The sequence below is a fragment of the Dasypus novemcinctus genome, chromosome 8, assembly GCF_030445035.2.
Source record: "Dasypus novemcinctus isolate mDasNov1 chromosome 8, mDasNov1.1.hap2, whole genome shotgun sequence".
In the NCBI taxonomy this organism is placed as follows: Eukaryota; Metazoa; Chordata; class Mammalia; order Cingulata; family Dasypodidae; genus Dasypus; species Dasypus novemcinctus.
Window position 1 is genome coordinate 50,259,628 of NC_080680.1, and position 18,937 is coordinate 50,278,564.

The following is an 18,937-nucleotide window of genomic DNA, read 5'->3' on the forward strand; positions in this document are numbered from 1 at the left end:
TATGATGTTACTGAAGATTTTAATATACTTAAAAAATCTGGCCCTGTGTAATCAAAGCTTCTTTTATAGGAGAAGCCTTGGTTAGTGGTTCTGTGGTTTCAGTTGCCAGCTTTTTGTCTCCTGGGCTTAAGATCTAAAATGCTTGTTTGCCTCCTTAAATAATTTGCTGGTTAGGGTTTAGTCTAAGATAAAATGCTGTTCATGGTTGTAATCTAGATTAAAGTTCTCTGAATAGTCCATAAACTTCAATTAAATGCTTCTAACCTTTTGCACCATACTTAAAATGGAAAGACTTTTGGTTTCTGGGTCAGCTCTAGATTTAGGGTGTATTTGTGGTAGAGAGCTATGAAATGGCAGGTTTTAGTCTGATTCAAGTGCTTTGGCTTTTATACTAAAAATAGCATAGGAATGAAATTTATGGAGTTTCCAAGTATCATAATAAAGGTATGGTATGATGAAGTACATTATTTGTCCTTTGACAAACTTTCTTAAGATGGTAGAAAATAACAAGTTAAGAAAAATAACCAAGTGGCACAAGTACAGGGAACTGGTAGTACAGCAGGGCCTAATTGTGAGAAAGCAATGCTATCATGCAGCTAAGGCACGCTGGTAAGTTATCTAGACAAGATCATTCTAGATTTTCAACTTGCATTCATTTATTTCATTTCTATGATTTCATTTCAATTTATTAATGGAAAAATGGATTCTCTCCTCTCTTTGCAATTTAGTTTCGTTTCTTTCTTACTCTGGAGATGATTTCAGAGACTTGAAAGAAGATGGTACTGTGATGTTTAGTCTTATGTGTCAGCTCGGTCAGGTAATGGTACCCAGTTGTTTGGTCAAGCAAGCACTGGGCTAAATGTAATACAAGGGCATTTCATGGAGGTTAATCATCAGTGAGTTGATTGCATAAATGGCTGATTATAACTACAATCAACTGAGGGGACTGCCATCAGCAACGAGTAATGTCTCATCCAAATCAGTTGAAGGCCTTAAAAGGAGAAGTGATTTCAACATTCAGAGAGAGAATGCCCACTTCTACTTCAGATAAACAGAGTCTACTGGGGGATTCCAAGAGGACCTTCATCTGAGTCCCTGGCTTGCAGCCTGCCCTATGGAATTTGAACTTGGGCATCTCCATGGTTGTGTGAGACAATTTCATAAAATCCCATACTATTGACATATCTTTTGTCAGTTGTTTCCCTAGAGAACTCTGACTAATACAGTCAACTTCCAGAACAGTGGAATTGTGCTGCTGTGATTACCAAAAATGCTGGAATGGTTTTATAAAGGGTAAGGGATATTTCTGCAGAAATTGTAAGATGCTTGAAGGGAAAGGCCTAGATTGCTTCGTTGTAGGAATATGGACCCTAAAGTTATTTCCAGTGAGGCCTTAGAAGGAAATGTTGAAACTATTTTTGGAAATTGGAGGAAAGGTTATCTGTTTTAAAATTGCAGGAAATTTTGCTAGATTGGTTCCTGATGTTAGATGGAAGGCAGAATTTGCAAACAATTAGCTTGGACATTTAGCTGAGGAGATGTCCAAAGTAAATGTGGAAAACAAGGCCTGGCTTCTTCTTGCAGCTTCTAGCAAAATGTAAGGCGAAAGAGATATGCTGAGAACTACACTGCTGGGCCCCAAAAAACGAGAGACTAATGATTTGGGAAATTCCAAGCTTCTGGAAATCAAGCCCCCAGATGATAGAGCACCATTTGAGGAATTAACTAAACTTGAAACTTGTAAGTCAGGATCAGAAAAGCAGTTATTCAAGGACTTGCGGGGAAGCAGACTTGGCCCAGTGGATAGACCATCCATCTACCAAATGGGAGGTCCACGGTTCAAACCCAGGGCCTCTTTGACCCGTGTGGAGCTGGCCCATGCACAGTGCTGATGTGCACAAGTAGTGCCCTGCCACGCAGGGGTGTCCCCCACGTAGGGGAGCCCCACGCGCAAGAAGCATGCCCTGTAAGAAGAGCCACCCAGCGTGAAAGAAAGTGCAGCCTGCTTGGGAATGGCGCCACACACACAGAGAGCTGACACAGCAAGATGATGCAACAGAAAGAAACACAGATTCCCATGCCTCTGACAACAACAGAAGCGGACAAAAAAAACAGAAGGACTTGTGGAAAGTCTTACTGTCTGATGGCTTGGTCCTGTTTCCTGCATGCTAAACCAACAAGCTTTTTGTGAGACCTGTATGAATGACACCACTTTCAGCCTGGACTAAAAGGGATGGGCAGGGGAGAGATTGAAGGGAGAATGGCTTTAAGTGGAAAACCGTGGAAGCTGAGGTCTGGGATTAATACATCTCCTCAGGCCAAGAGAGGGACTTCACCCATGTGAACGGCGAGAGTGAGTTTGCTCTGGCATTTGAAGAGGGTGGATGTTCCAGTCCGTTGCTCAGGAAGAGTTTGGCCACCACAGGCTACAGAGAGGGTGGAGCATGTTCCTTGGTGGTTGGGGAGAGTTTGGTCACCACACCACTGTTCTGGAGGGATTGGCCCTGTATGCCAGAGATTAGGGAGAATGCTGCCACCACCTCATTGTCCTAAGGAGAAAGTGTGGCTGTCATCCAAATATTCTTGGAGGGTGAGATCTAGAGTTTAGTCACCATCCAGATGCTTGATGAGTGGAACTGAGAAAATGGCCAACGGGAAAGCCCATGGAACAGGTGGGGCCCCATGAAGCCCCTGAGGAGAAGAAGAAATCACCATTTTAAGGATGACTCACAGACTTTGAAATCTAATCGAGTATGTCCTGCAGATTTTCAAAACTGTTGGGGGCCCCAGGCGCATATTTCCCTACCAAATTCTTCTTGTGGTAATGTACATATTTATCTTACGTTTTTCCTTTCTTTTCATATTGGAAGCAGATAATGTGTTTTTTAAGTTTTATCTACAGTCAGAGCAGAACTTTGCTCCAAGACAAACTGTATTCCTATAACTGATTTTGATGTGGTTTTGTACTTAGCATTGCTACTGAAATGATTTAAAGTTTTTTGAAATATTGTAATGTCTTTCTGGGGTTCAGAGGGTGGAGCATGATGTTTGTGATTATTTTATGAATTCCAAAAAGAAAAAGATTAGGCTTGTAAACCAATCTATTCCTCTGGGTGTGATACCCTTTGATTGTATTAAATTCAGTTGAGAGGGCTTTGTTAGGGTACCTGTTAAGATCGCTATAAGGCTTTTGATTGGACTACTCAGTGAGGTGTGACTCAGGTTGAGTTCCTGCCCCCTTGTTGGGTCTGACATAAACAGATTTACTCAGACAGGCAGAAAAGGAAAAAGGGAACTGCCATGTGAAAGAAAAGACATGTTTTGCCCACAGCTGAGAGGCCAGTATAGAAGCTCTAAGAGATAAACCCTATGTGAGAAGACAGAAGATTACAGAATCGCTTAAGTACAGAGTCCCAAGAGGCTAGGCCAACGGTACTACTCAAGAGGAGACGGAGAGTCCAGAGGGGAAGGCTGAAACCTTTAGAGATCAGTAGTCATCTTGCTTTACCACATAGCAGCACACTGGGATCAATAGTAGCTGACTTTGGTGAGAAAGCATCTCCGCTGATGCCTTGATTTGGACATTTCATGGCCTTAGAACTAACTGTAAGCTTTTACTCCCAAATAAATCCTCATTATAAAATTCAATAGATGTCTGGTACCTTGCATTGGCACCCCTTTGGCAAAAACTAAAACAGTTACTATTAAGATTTTTTTAGATTTTAAAATTGGAAATAAAGAAAGAACATGTAAATTTTATGAAAATCATCCACATCTTCCAGTTACTTTTTCAAAACAGGACTTGAAAGGAAGCAATTACCTATTTGACACTATCCTGCCTGGACTAGCATCAGTGAAACTTTGATGAACCTGATCAATTTTTTCAGCATTAAAAAAGGTTAACTCTTGGACACCAGTTATTTTTAATAATCTCAAAAATGGATTGTAACATTTTTCAAAATACAGTATAACTAATTGTGAGAATTTTGTACAATATATCTATACCACACAGGACCATTTTGAGGGAAGGGGGGTTGCAGATATGTAGCTCCCCCAAATGCTGAAATATATTTCTTGTTCACAGAAGACTGGAAACAAAGAATTGGTTGCCTTTGGTGCTTGATGGGAAAGCTTTTAAGCCAAGTTTCACTTTCAAATTAAGTATGATGCTGAGGAAACAGGTAGGAATTAGAGCAGTGAAACAAAGTGGCGGTCATCACAGATTTTGGAAGAGGATAAAAAGGGACAGATGCTTGAGCAACTATGATGGAAATGTTTGAACTGTAAAGTTCTAAAAGGATTGGGCCTGAAGCTAGTATTATTTGATGTTTTATAAAATATCTGGAAGAGGGTAAATGGTGAACTTTCAAGTATGAAGAGGCCACACAGCTCTTCTGGCAGCCAACAAAGAGGAACATGGCTGGTGACAGTTGGTGGTTTCCAGGTTAGCTATGACACTGAAGGATCTAAATGACACTGTAACTGTTTTCTAAGGACAGCAATCCAATGTGCTACTGTAGCACAAAAGACTAACAAATTGCTAATTGTTGAGCATGAGCTCCGCATTGCTTTTAATATGCCATGCGAGGGGGATTTATTAATAGGATAGCAATGAGTGGAAAGTGAAGTGTATTTGGGAGTAACCCTCATCATTTAGGAGCAATCATTTCCTTCTGGAATACACTCCTTGTGCAATTGTGAGAGACAGATTACCAAACAATCCACAAATTAGGTGTATCAGACGTTTTCAATGTGCTTACTGATTTCTATTAATCACTGCATCACCAACACCTAACCTTTCGACTGTCTCTAGTAGATATCCAGATTTATCTGCAAAATAGCACTCCCTCCATTTATAAAATAACCAGTTAGTTTATGGTCTTCTTCTGATATTCACCTGTTCATTTATAACTGTCAGCAACCATCAGTAAAACATACAACCCATACTTGCTTACCACATATAAACAACAGCTACAATGTCAAATCTTTCATCTAGAGCAGAGGCAAGAAGGCAGTGACGGAGGGACAGGAATATTGCATTACTGTGCATGGTATGATGTGTGTGTGTGTGTGTGTGTGTGTATGGGAGGACAAGAAAGAGCAAGAGCAAGCTATTCTGAAATTTAAGTAACTGTTTTCATGGACAGCTTATAACCTAGCTAAAATTATATTTTCACACCCGTCCATAAACCCACGAAAATAAATATATGAATAATGTCTGCATTTCCTTACCTTCTATAGCTGATAGGAGAACTCTGGAATGATCATATGCAATTACATTTGCATATCTATTCTTTGGTTTGTTCACTTCCAAGTTTGAATGTTCCCATGTGAACTGCTGGCCAGGGTCAATAGACTTTAAAAGAAAAACAGCACACACACAAAATCAATACAGAAAACAGTGAATTACAGGCATTTATCACAAATAACAAACGATTTATAAGAGAAAACTCTGAAGTCATACTTCATCAAGATGACCCTAGCTGTGAGGCTGAACACTAATTTAACCAGCATTACACGAAATGATTAATCATAGCAAGACACAGTGATAGTTAACAACATTGATTCAAATGGAAAAAAAAATCAATATAGATGTTCTATTAATATTGGAAAAGCAGGTTTTCATTTTTCTCCTTTTCCATTTCCTTTTCTGCTGCTGCAGTTTCCAAGTAATCTTGGTTCAATATTCCTTCTGGTTCTGCAAACATTTTCTTACCTTGCTGACTCTTCCCTATTCTTTCCTGTCTGGTCCCAGCAGCTCCCATTTTTAACTTGATGGTTTTTCACTGGCTTCACTAGGTCCTGGCTTCAGCTGCCTCTCTTCTCCTACATGCTTACATCTTTATGGCAATTTAAGGTTTTCTCTCCTTCTCTATCACACACCATGATTTGTACCGTATCACATGGCAATTTACATAAAGATTATTTTAAACATCAAAATCAACATTTCAGGAACAATTAATGATAAATTAGGTTTATGTACTAGTAAAATTAAAGAAAAAGTTCATAAAATTTTAGCAGTTATTTTTGATGCTGGGTATTTTCCAAACTTTTACATCGATAAGTAGAACTTGAAAGTAAACTATATCCAACAGCTATTACAATATTAAAGAGGTACACACTTTCTGTTAGAAGGGACAAGAGTTCACCATGATTGTAAAATTCACTAGTGTAAAGAGTCAGGCCTATTAGCCTCGAATAGTCTCCAAACATAATAAAGTTCTCAGCAGTATAGATTGCAGTCTCTGATTTACTAAGGATTAAAAAACATTTTTCCTTTCTTAGCCTATGTTTATCTATATATAAAACAGTCAATTACTGAATAGTATTCAGCATAATAATTATCCATGCCTTAGAGTTCAAAGAAAACTGTAATCAGGGATCTTTCTAGTTTATTCTTCCAGGGAAGCCCATCATCTTTCTTGTTGAATGTACTCTCCTCCAAGTGTGGCAAAGTGAGACTGAGCATTCAGATGCCTAGGGCGGAAGGCTTCAAGTCAATCTACCTTGACCTTCTCCAAGGAGTGCAGCACCACTTAGTGATCAAGACCTGCCTGAAAAATATCTCAAACTGGTTCCAAATCTACAATCTCACTGGTGCTTCTTAAATTCAGACCCCCAATATCTGTTGCCTGATTGGTTTCTCTCCACTAATCTCTCACCACTGCAATCCATTCTTCATATTGCTTGCAAAGCAGTCTTTCTGAAGCACAGCCCTAGACAGGTCAAGTCCCTGGTAAAGACCTTCCATTGGCTCTGTGGGACACTTACAATTTAAGCTCTTACCCACAGCTCTACTACCTATATATCTTTAGTTATCCTTCTGATTATGCTATACCTGCCTCAATAAATGGTTCAACACCAGTTAGTTAAATAAATTGAATTGATGAATGAAATGCTGAGAGTTCAAAAAGAGAAATTATGATGTAATTCCTCTATATAACATGGGAGCTGGAGAATAAACTATGGAGAATAAACATGGAAGCTGGAGAATAAACTAAGTGTACCCAAACTTTAAAAATTATACTCATTAACAAATGACTTGAGTCTCAAATTAAAACCACCACTGATATTCCACTTTACACTTGAGTATTGTATTCATAAGCTTCTTACACATCTCTCTCTAAAATATCCCAAGAAACTACTAGGCTCACTGACGTATAGTGTTTTGCTGGAAGATGTTGTTTCCTCTGTGGCGTTGTTTTACTCAGATTATGATTACCCCAGATGTGTAAAACGGCATGCATTTCATTAGAGTAATGAAATTGCATCTATAAACTCAAAGACCCCATTAACGCATTCCATGTCTGCTTCTGCCACCTATTTTCAGTCTTCTGCATGGCTTATTTGAGACTTAAACCGATGAGTTTACAAATTGGGAATGGAAACGTAAGCTCTTTGCCACATGTGTTAATATGCTCAGGCTTAAATTATGATCCAAAAGGTCAGTCAGTAGCAAGAAAATTATAATAATAGTCCCAGGTCATTTGCCAGGTACCATAATAATGCTTTACATGTAGTAACCTACTTAATTTTCACAACTGTTATAAGATAGGTTCTGTTGTTCCCCCATTTTGCAGATGATGGCTTTAAAGTTAAAAAAGATTAAGCTCCTTAATAAAATAAATCTTACTGAGTATCTTCTATAGGACAGGAACTGGGCTATGCTCACATAGCTAGACTAATAGTTACCCTCGAACCCAGGTCTGTGTGGTTGTAAAGCTCAGCTAGGAGTTATTAAACCACAATGCTATGGAACTATCCAGAACACCACTGCTAAACCAAGAAGATCAACATATGAAAGACACTAAACCCTGACCTTCTTTTATATTACCAGTCTGAATGATCCTTCTTCCCACCTTAACATCCTATGTCATTCTGGGGCAATTATGTAAGACACCAAGTTTCAAAAGTGAAGTTGATTTCACATGGATGATAAAGCAGATGGGACACAGCTTACATTTATACTTGTTTTGCACGGATCAAATAAACATCGATTAAATAATGCTGACTTGTCTTTGTGTAGCACAGCACTCATCCATCTGTATATAACTGTCTGACTGAACCCTTAACAATACACAGCACAGGTCATTATTTTGGAGTATGTCAGAGTGCTGAGAGCAGTAAACTCAGCAAAAAGGGACAACTATCATAGTAGGTGAGGTATAATAGGATTTGAGGTAAATCAAATTTCAATTATACTTATTAATGAGGCAAAGATACTATGAATAAGGCCCTAGTTCTCATAGCCCACTTTTTAAAAACATATTTTTAAAACTATTTTTAAGAGATACTTACATTACATAAAGTGTTACATAAAAAAATAAGGGATTGCCCTATGCTCCACTCCCTACACCTCCCACTTTCCCCCACATTAACAACTTTTATCATTTGTGTGGTACGTTGATTGCAATTTACGAACACATTTTGGATGTGTTGCCACTAAGCATGGATTACAGTTTACATTGTAGTTTACACTCTCTCCCACTCAATTCTGTAGGTTATGGCAGGATATATAATGGCCAGTATCTGTCATTGCAATGTCATTCAGGACAATTCCAAGTCCTGAAAATGCCCCCGTATTACACCTCTTTTTCCCTCTTACTGACTTCAGCATCTCCAGTGGCCACTGTTCTCAACATCAATGATACAATTTCTTCCATTGCTAGAACACACTAAGTGTAGAATAGAACACCAGGGAGTCCACTCTAGTCCACACTTCATTCCCTAATCCTGAGGATTCTGAGATGGTGATGCTCACTCCACCTCTAATTGAGAGGGGGTCATAGACCACGTTTTAGCCTTTTTTTTCAAAACTGATGATGACACAGGTGCTTTGCCTGCTTCTTTGCTCTCTGTCTTCTCTTGCTGTGATCCTCCTATGGGAGATCAGAACGGCCAACAGGGAGAAAGAGCAGCACATATCTCAGGTGACTTAGAAGTCGGTTTTCACTTCAACCTCCATTCTTGGCCAGCCTCCCATACCTGTGCATCTTCCTTTTAAAAATTAAGCTCTATTTTGTTTCCCTAAGCTTGACTCTCAGATATTTCTATTCAGCCCTTCACCTCTGTCTGGCCAAACAACCTTCCCCAGGCTGCACAGTATTCAATCTGCAGGTCTACCCTCCTCAGCTGGAGTCCTAGCCTGGCCTTCAGCATTTGCAAGAGGGAAAATTTGCAAGTTTGAAATAAAGCAAGCTGGCTTTATTCAACCAAAAGTTGATGAGTAGAATTTTTAAAATAAGCTATATGAAATCTGTACATTACATTGTCACAGAGATCATAAACAAGAATGGTACTTCTTCATATAGATTTTTGCTTCTCCAGGTAGTCAATAGAGCCCTTGAAAGATCCTATATATCAACAAAGATCAGGTCTTAGGATGAACCCTGTGTAGAATCTAAAACTTTAGTGAGATGCCAAACCTTTTTACATTGATTCCTGGTCTGCATACTTGGCACTAGACTCTGTTACACAGCTATTGTTAGCATCATTCTAATGCTAAAAGCAAGAGATCATCAACTTAATGGATTTGTCTTACCAAAACGTAATCAAAGAGTGTGGCCACGAATCATGTCAGATAGAAAGGGAGAGCCTCAAATTAACACCTGATAATAAAGATTACTTTGTATTTATATAATCTTTCATTTGAGGGTCTGAAAGTCCTGATTCCTTCATTTCATAATCAGTTAGAACTTTGTCTTAAAGAAGTAGGTAGAAAATTAAGCTACAGAAAACAAAGGACTTTATAATTTTGTGCAAAGTTCTGCATGGTATTCTTGATAAAATGCCAGAACTAAAATCTAGATATTTACATCTGATAATTGTAATAATAGCTAATACTTATGTAATACTATGTTTTCTTTGTGCTCTCTCTATATTAACCCATTTTATCTTCACAAAGACCCTAAGAAGTAGTCACCATTATTCTCACAGTTTTGTGGATGGGGAATCTGAGGTGCAGAGAAGTTAAATAACTTTCTCATGTTCAAATGGCTAGTAAAGTGGAGGAGTCCTCATTCTGTCTCCCAGGTCTGAATACATAGTTACCATGCTACACTTCTTTTTAAGTCAAGCAGCAAGAACATTCCTCACACTTGCCTCTGGATTGTTCTCTTGAGACACAATACAATGAAGACCCTGAATAAAAATCCAGTGGACTGCTGATCTACATAAATCTAAGTTCAAAACAGAAGAGTGCTTTTAAATTTACAGTCATTGAATAAAATTACATGTCCATTTAAGAGTAAAATTTTTCAATAAAGCTGAAGTCATTATCTTAAAAGCAAATCCCTTTAAATATGTTTCTGCAAAACTTCAACTTCTCTATCAAGAAGAAAAACAAAATTCACATATACAATATACCACACAATACAATTTGTTCTGTGTCCCACTCCCCACCCCCTCCACACCAAGAGACAAACCTCAAAATAGACCCTTTAGAAACTCATCAAAGAGAAACCACAACAAAGACAGATAATACCCTGTTCTTGTGTGTGTTTTTTAAAACGGCTAACAAAAATCTAATTACATAGAGGGAATAGACCAGTTACATGACTAGCCAAACTATGGGTTATACTAACCATCTATTTTACAGGGAATTGAACTTTCAAAGACCTCAACTTGCAAAGAAATACTGTCTTTTCACATCATTCCCCATCAGTAGGCTCATTTGCTCCTCTCTTAGTGTGGTTTCCCCAAAATATTTCCAAGTCCTTTCTGATGTCTAGAAGAACAAGCTACCATTGCCTGTGTATTTTTGTAGTAAAGCCTTTTTTTTTCATTCTCATTCATTTATATTCTCTTTCTTCTAGTTTCAAAATGGCAAATGAATATATATCCATCTGAAAAAGATCCATGTTTTCATGATTTGGAAGGGCTATAGTTTGAACAATCAGCAAAGACCTACAATTGGCTTAATAAGTACTTCAAAGAGAAAAGTGTGAGTTCAGATAAATGCAAAGATGCTTTAGAAACTAGAATGTGAGGAAGGGGTAGAAAGTGGGTGATGAGCAGTGGGGAAGGCAGGTGACCAGGGCGCTAGCTCTCGGTGACTATGATTAGTTCTGGCAGGTCATAGAGCTTGGGTCTCGGTTTGCTCTGTGTTCCCTTCTCCCATTAATGTAGCTCCAGTGTAAAGTTTTTGCTCTCCTATACTCTTATCTGCCTTTAGCCAATTAGCTCTCAAAATTTACTGAGTCTTGTCCTTTAAAAGCACTTTGGGCCTAGGTTCCCATTGGAGATTTTCAGGATTCTCAATGTTAACTAATAATGGATGTAGGAGTATTCCAACTCTAATAGCAGAAAACACAAACAGAATTGATAATCATACCACATTAATCAAAAGCATCAAAAACGTGTTTAAATCAGACATATTTGTATACAGTTAATCAGGTAAATGATAAAATTACATCAGTTTTATAGGTTGTCTAATGGTTTTGAAATTCTGAGTATGACATACAAAAAACTTGTACAAACTACCTGAAATCATAATGTCCTTCTGTAAATTATTAGAATTGATAGGTATGAATAAAAAAAGCATTAAATATATTCAGAATGAACAATTCAGTCATGTGAGCTACGTAAATACTTGAAACAAGTGGTAAGCACCTCCTTCTCAATTATACCTCATACTAAAGGTGAGTTAGTTAATCTCATCCAGGATACAATTTATTCCCAAACATCCACTAAACTATCCTAATTTACCTAATTTACCATGGATTCAAAGAGATTAAAAAAAAAAGAACTGAAGTAAAACCACCACCAGCACAACTGTGTTTTCAACTCAGGAGGGCAATGCTATTTAGTCTATCTGTAAGATAGTTTACCACTTTATATGCATGACTATTGTCAACATTATTTTAGAGAGATCCTTTCAAACAAGAGTTCTGTAAAGACCATACAATTTTAAGAACTGTAGATTTAAAAGTCCAGTACTATAACTCCTTTTTAATCTGTCCCCAAATTTTAACTGGACACTATTGCATGCAAAAAAAAGGCATTCCTAGTTCCTGAATGCAACATTCTAGAGGAATGAGAGTGGTGATATATTTTAATATTAAACTTTTTAAGTTATTTATCTCCTATATCAAATTAAAGTGAATACTGAGAAAGGGATGGACAGAATTATAGCTGATGCTGTTAGAAAAGAGGGTTTCATGTAGAATCATTTTTTGAAAAGAATTCACAGATAAGAATTTATAATGCTTTTTGGAAAAACAAAAGGAAGTAAAACTTTTCCAGACAGTTTGGGGCAAATAAATGTTATTAGAAACTTATTAAACTGCTTTGATTAAATTAAAGAGATAAATGGATTAAATTTAATTAAATTGGTAGAAAGTAATTACAATGATTTATAAAAAGTTATTTGATCATATAGGCAGTAAGATGTTTATCAATTAAAATTGGTTGCACAAATCTAGGAACATTGACGAGTAGGGCAATTATGTCTAGGTAACAGACAACAAAGTTGTATGCTGAAAGAAATCAAGCAGGAGCAAGAAACTGAATAATCTACAGCTGCATCCTTTCTTTCCCATAAGTAACATGGTGCCAGGGTTTGGCCTTGAATTAACACCTCTCTTTGTAAAGTATACATCTATATAGAACTAAAAGTATTGCTTACATGAAGTAATTTGTGTAAGACACAAGATGCAAAGTTGTCACTAAATGAAGTGCTAGGTTTTTTTTTCACCTTCTCCTGTCTCTACTCACTGACTTATATAAGAATATCCCAGATCTAAGACAATCTTAGCATCTAAGGAATGCCTACTTTCTTTCTGATGCTAAATGTATCTCCTTTTCATCAAAGCATAAAGATGAGGCAAATACCTAGACAATTTAGGAAAAGACATCCACCTTTGCTCTCCCAGTTGCTATGTAACACTACAGACAACTATACAATTTGGATCCTGATGTATTTTTCTGGCAGAGATAAAAAAAGAGCACAAGTGGTCACACGTATTCCTCACTTTTTCACTTTACTTTGACTTTGAAAACCTGACCATTCAGAAATCCAGTTCAAAAGCAGATTCAAAAGAAAAACCAAATGATGAATGAATGACTTGGTCTCAGAATTGCTGTGTAACTCATATTACAACAGCAGTTAACAAACAAGGGTATAAAAAATTAGGGAAGATAAATAAATTACCATATTGGTTTTTTAAAGACTGATTAGTTGGGCTTTTTAAAGGATAACATTAATTCTTCTTTATCAAATATAGAAATTTCTAGCCTAATTTTAAAACACTAATTTTTGCTTTGTATTGCATAAGCAGATGTATTATGGGCCTCTAGCATTTGTCTTCCTTGCCTATTAAAAAAAGTTCCTTTGCTAAATCTTTATTTCCTCACTCACTTATTTTCAGAAGTGAGGGGTAAAAACAGATGAATTTCCAAATTGAAACATGAATAAGCTTTTGTTAATATTCAATGTCTTTCAAATCTTATTTTCTGGTTCTAAAAATACGTGAAAATTCTATATTTCAACAAATAAGGAAAAGTAAAGCTTTCTCCAAGTCTGACAGAATACAGAAAATTTCAAATAATCACAAAAACCGTCCCATCGCATTCTATTCCCCAATGTATATGTATAGTGTAACTATTTTGTGAATCACATGAATTTCCACAGGTGCCTTTTGGGCATAGAAATCTACACCAAAAACCCCTTGCTGTTTGTTGCATTTCTTATTGGTGAGGTAATGCTATGCCCTATGAATATAGGCTTCCAATTAAAGAAGACACACAGACTAACAGTTATTATTTAGACCTGTGGCACTCAAGGATCTTAGAAAGTATTTACAATCTAAATGTCGTGTATACTTTGATCTCTCACATAAGCAAATTAGAAATGTTCAGAATAAACATAATTTTAGAATTTTCTTCTAATTTCAAAGATTAACTTGTTTTGTTTAAAATGCATATTGACTTTTTGTATTTAAAATTAAATATCATTACAGATAAAATATTATATTAGAAAAATATCAGCATATTAGTAATTTTATATATTAGGCCTTTGAAAAAAATTGGAATCACTTGAAAATATTGATAAAAAAGGTGTGATTTATCTGATGCTGTGCACTCAGTGGTCAGCATGTAATGAATGCATAAAATGTATTAGTAGAATGACTGAAATATATTATGAGACAGCAAGGGTGTTTATCCCAGAACTTTAGAAACAGTTAAATAAGCTTCCCTTATGAAGGTGTGAACAAAAAGTAAACATATATTGAAACAGACAAGAGATAAGCAAAATCATTTTAACTAGACAGAATGGCTCCCAGGCTCACACTCAGCAGAAGCTTGATTCATGATAAGAGCTGTCCTTTGGTACATTTGACATTCTTTCTAAGCTCAGACCTGCAACAGCCTTTCATACCATGAATTCCAACTTCTGCACATCTACTGACTATGCTATACTATCATATAGTGGCTGCTTGCCAAGTGACAAGTCTGTATAGGTCACATTACCAAATCTTCTACACGTGTTATTTGATCATTTTAATAGAATACTTTTTTTTTGGTTGGTTTAACAATTGTGCTTCTCTGAGACTGCAAAGCTACGAGGTTGGCGCCGGGTAAGCCTTAAATTTCAACAGAGTTGCGGCCAATATCTACTCTCCAGTTTATCAGACCCACCCAGGACAACTAACAAAAGAATGATGATGGACAATGCCCAACCCAAGGACAGAGAATATCTTCAAATGCAAGCAAGGCAGTTCCATCCATCTGGCCCATGGGATCTAAGCCCTCTCAATTGAAAGCAGAGTTAGGCATCACCATCCCCAAATCCTCAAGATAGGGGAACCAACAAACACAAGGGGGGAATGAAACTATGGATTAAAGTAGACTTTATTACTATACTATTCTAGCAATGGAAGAATTTTTAATATTGATATAAAGGAAGTGGTCACTGGAGCTTGAGGGGAGGGAGAGGGAAGAATAGGTGTAACATGGGGTATTTTTGAAACATTGGAATCGTTCTGCCTGATATTACAATGATGGATACCAGCCATTATAAACTTTGTGTATCATGTATATAATGTGTGTATAATGTGGTGCAAAGTGTAAAACATAATGTAAACTATAGACCACTGTTAGTAGCAATGCTTTAATGTGTATTCATCAGTTGTAACAAACATAACACATTAATGAAAGATGTTGTTAATGGGGGAAAGTGTGGAGGGGAGGTGGTGGGGTATAAGGGAATCCCCTATATTTTCACTGTAGTATTTATGTAACCTAAAGCTCCTTTAAAAATAAAAAAATATATAATTATTTTTAAAAAGAGCTACTATGTCAGAAATTGTGAGAAAATCATGATCAGATGGAAGGGTAAATATCCTAGAAAAGAAATCTGAAGTACAGCCTGGGCTAGTGTTGGGGGGACCCTATATCCTGCTTCATACGTGTTGTACCAGTTTCAGTATTAGTAAGTCCCTGTTTTACTCTCAAAGTGTCTCATGTTGGGCAATAAATTATACAGTTACCTCGGGTTAGAGGAGTCCCTCCAGTTTCCTCATGTACACATCTATAGCTTGCGATCTAGGTGAGCTTCATGATTCAGTATCCTAGCCATCACAGTTACAGGTGCATGTGTCTATGGAGTGAGAGCAAGAGAGAGGAGATACAGACAGATGGCAGGCTCCGCTAAACACTAAGCCCATTTATGCACTCCATCACGCAGACGAGAGGGTGAGGAAAAGTAAAGGGTATTTGTGCAGGACAAGACCTGGCTCATTTTATCTTTATTGCTGCCGTAAGACTGAAAAACAAAAGCCAGAGGGCGAGAATATGGCTGGTCTGTTACAATGATTGACCCTTCCTCAATTTACCTACAGAGCTGCATAAAAGAGAGAGAAAAGAATAAAGTTAAAGAACTTATTTTATATAAAAGTCCTAATTATTGATAATTCACTTACAGATACAATTTTTAACTATGACACAATTCAACCTTCATATGTGTCTCCAAATGTAAAATGTTTAAAATTATTAGAACATGCATTAACATATCTTTAAACATCTGCCTGCCTATGTAAAGGGATCCTATGCTATTCTGGAGGAGAGAAATTCAGGCATAGAGGATGGAGGGCCAGAGAGCCTGAAGACCAAGGATTATCTGGTCTCCACAGAAAGATGGTAGCAACCAACCAGTCACCACAGCTTGACATTCCATGAAGTTCAGCAGCTAATGGGACTGGGGTCCCCAGAGAGGGTTGCCTCTCACTCTTACAAAACTAAGGATCGGGTTCTGAGGAAAGTGACCCACCCAGGTAATTTCATGGGCTGAAGGCCTAGCTGGGGACCACCTTACGTTTCCCAAGTTACTCACATTCATCTCACTCAGTATCTTCTTCAAACTAAGCTAACCAGTGATTCATCCACTCCCTAGGCCTAGACGTTGGACATACCATCAGACACCAAATGCTGCCTAAAAGCCCTGAAAGTGAAAAGCATGTACTTCCCCTGGACAAATGCCAAGGATGGCCACTGTAGAATTATAGTCAATAGTGTAAAAAAAATCAAATAAACCTGGAAATAGCCTTAATATATTGTATTCGAAGATTGTGGCATGACTTAAAGAATGAAAAAAGGAATAAGCTATTGAAACTGCTGATAGGTATTTACTGACATGGAAAGCTGTAACAATTATAAAACAGTACTTCTATTAAAATATAGACATATATTCATATATGCGTATACACAAACTACATATATAGATATGTACACATATACAGAAACCTAGAATGTTATATACCAATGCTACATCCCTTAGCTCTGGGAAGTAGGGATTAATAACGATTTTAATTTTTTCTTTGTGTTTATCTGTGATCTTTAATTTTTTAACTTGTGAACTGTTCAAAAGGAGAGAAAAAAGGAAATTGCTGAACACTTTTTATGCCTGCATATTTGACTCCCTCTTGTGATATTAGAGGCAGAGGAAGCAGAGTAATAGGACACAACAACAATCTGGATGGTATTTTGTGAAGCCCATGCAAGTTTTTCAAATGGCTTTTACATGGTTTTCTTGGAAAGTAAACCTTTGTGTAGATTTCTGATGAAAGAATATTGAAAGGGGCATCACAAGACTGGATAATCTCCAAAATATCACAGAGTGATACTGAAAATAATCAGGTTAAATTCTTCTGATTTTGATGATGATCATCATCATACACTAAATCTCTTGTAATCCTTAAGACAAATTTAGAGGTAGATACTGTGATCATCTCCATTTTATACATAAAGAAATTAAGGCTTAGAGGAGTAAAGAAACTTTCTGAAAGTTACTCTGCTATTCCATAAAGTAGATAAGCAGGGATGTGAATTTGGGGATTCCTGACTTTGAAGTATGAGCTCTGAATCATTAAATGTACATATATAAACTACAACTTTAAATTTATGATCTCAAAGTTTAAATTCTTATTTCAAAACTATGGGCAGTAAGGAAAATAGATTTGACACCAGGTATCCCTGTTAGTTTGGGACTTAACAATATATTCATGCCACAGTAAACTGTATTTCCAAATTTTTTTGATAATGAGAGACAAACTTAAGAGTTTTCCATATGGTTGGATTTCAACATAATTCTTATCAAATCCAAAAGAGTGGGATTTTAACTGTAATCTTTACCTTATATAATTAGGAATAAAGAGACAATTTCAATATTTCTCTCATTTTCTCTCTCCCAATCTCTTTCCCCCCACCTCCAACAATTTCTGGTGGAAGAAAGTGAAAAAGCAAGCTGATGCACATTCATTCTGTGGAACTGAATAGCCATAATGGAGCACAGGGTAGAGGAGTATTGGCAGAAATTACTGAGACTGGTGAGAGACCAATAACTCATGAATAACAAGTCTGCACTAACAGGTTTAATGACTGTTCTAATGGTTTAATGGATGACACTTTAATAGGATTTCTAGTAGAATCCTTCTGAAAGCTTGTCTTCAATAAATCTGTCATTAACAAAGAACTGGATTGCTTCACCATGTAACCATAGTTTACTGAATCTGAGCACACATACAAAATTAAGGCAGTTATCCTATATTGCCATCTATGTCTCTAAATATTCTGTTAACTGTTGTAAGGGAATCAAGTATGTGCACAAAATACAGGGTTGTTGGTGAAAGAATATTCACTGTAATAGACATTAAACAAAATACAATAGATGCTCACCATTATTGTCCTATTATGTGTACAAAGACAAAAGGAGAAAGTATTAACCAAACACACAGGTATGTAAACAACAAAACAACAAAGACAGCTGGGGCTTTCTTTGAAATAACTTATTGAATTCTTTTGGATGATACATTTGAGTGCCTATGTCATTCTGTTTCTACATTTGCCTCTTACATATTTTATATTGTCTTGTTCACTGTACTGACTTAAAAGTTCTTTATAATATAATACTTAATACATATGTTGGATATAGCAAATATAGACAAAAACCCAAGTCCTAGGGAAGTGGACTTGGGTCAATGGATAGAGCGTCCACCTACCACATGGGAGGGCCACGGTTCAAACTCAGGGCCTCCTGACCCATGTGATGAGCTGGTCCATGCACAGTGCTGATGCGCCCAAGGAGTGCCGTGCAACGCAGGGGTGTCCCCCACATAGGGAAGCCCCATGTGCAAGGAGTGTGCCCCATAAGGAGAGCTGCCCAGCATGAAAAAAGTGCAGCCTGCCCAGGAATGGCGCTGCACACATGGAGAGCTGACACAGCAAGATGATGCAACAAAAAGAGCCACAGATTCCCAGTGCCGCTGACAAGAATACAAAGCGGACACAGAAGAATACACAGCGAACGGACACAGAGAGCAGACAATTGGGAGGTGGGGGTGGGGAAGGGGAGAGAAATAAATAAAAAATAAGTCTTAAAAAAAAAAAAACCAGAAAAACCCAAGTCCTAGTATATTGGAGTAAAAACCATATCTACCTGACA

General features: G+C 37.2%; 1 protein-coding gene across 16 annotated transcripts in view; it reads right to left on the reverse strand.

Moving 5' to 3' along the window:
• The window catches only part of PTPRD (protein tyrosine phosphatase receptor type D), a 537,728-nt gene that overhangs the window by 71,171 nt on the left and 447,620 nt on the right, over window positions 1-18,937 (reverse strand). For all 16 annotated transcript variants that reach the window (XM_058301839.2, XM_058301846.2, XM_012519131.4 and 13 more), the window contains one exon: window positions 5,233-5,356. In XM_058301839.2, the coding sequence (XP_058157822.1) occupies window positions 5,233-5,356 (124 nt within the window). The remainder of the gene's footprint in view (window positions 1-5,232; window positions 5,357-18,937) is intronic.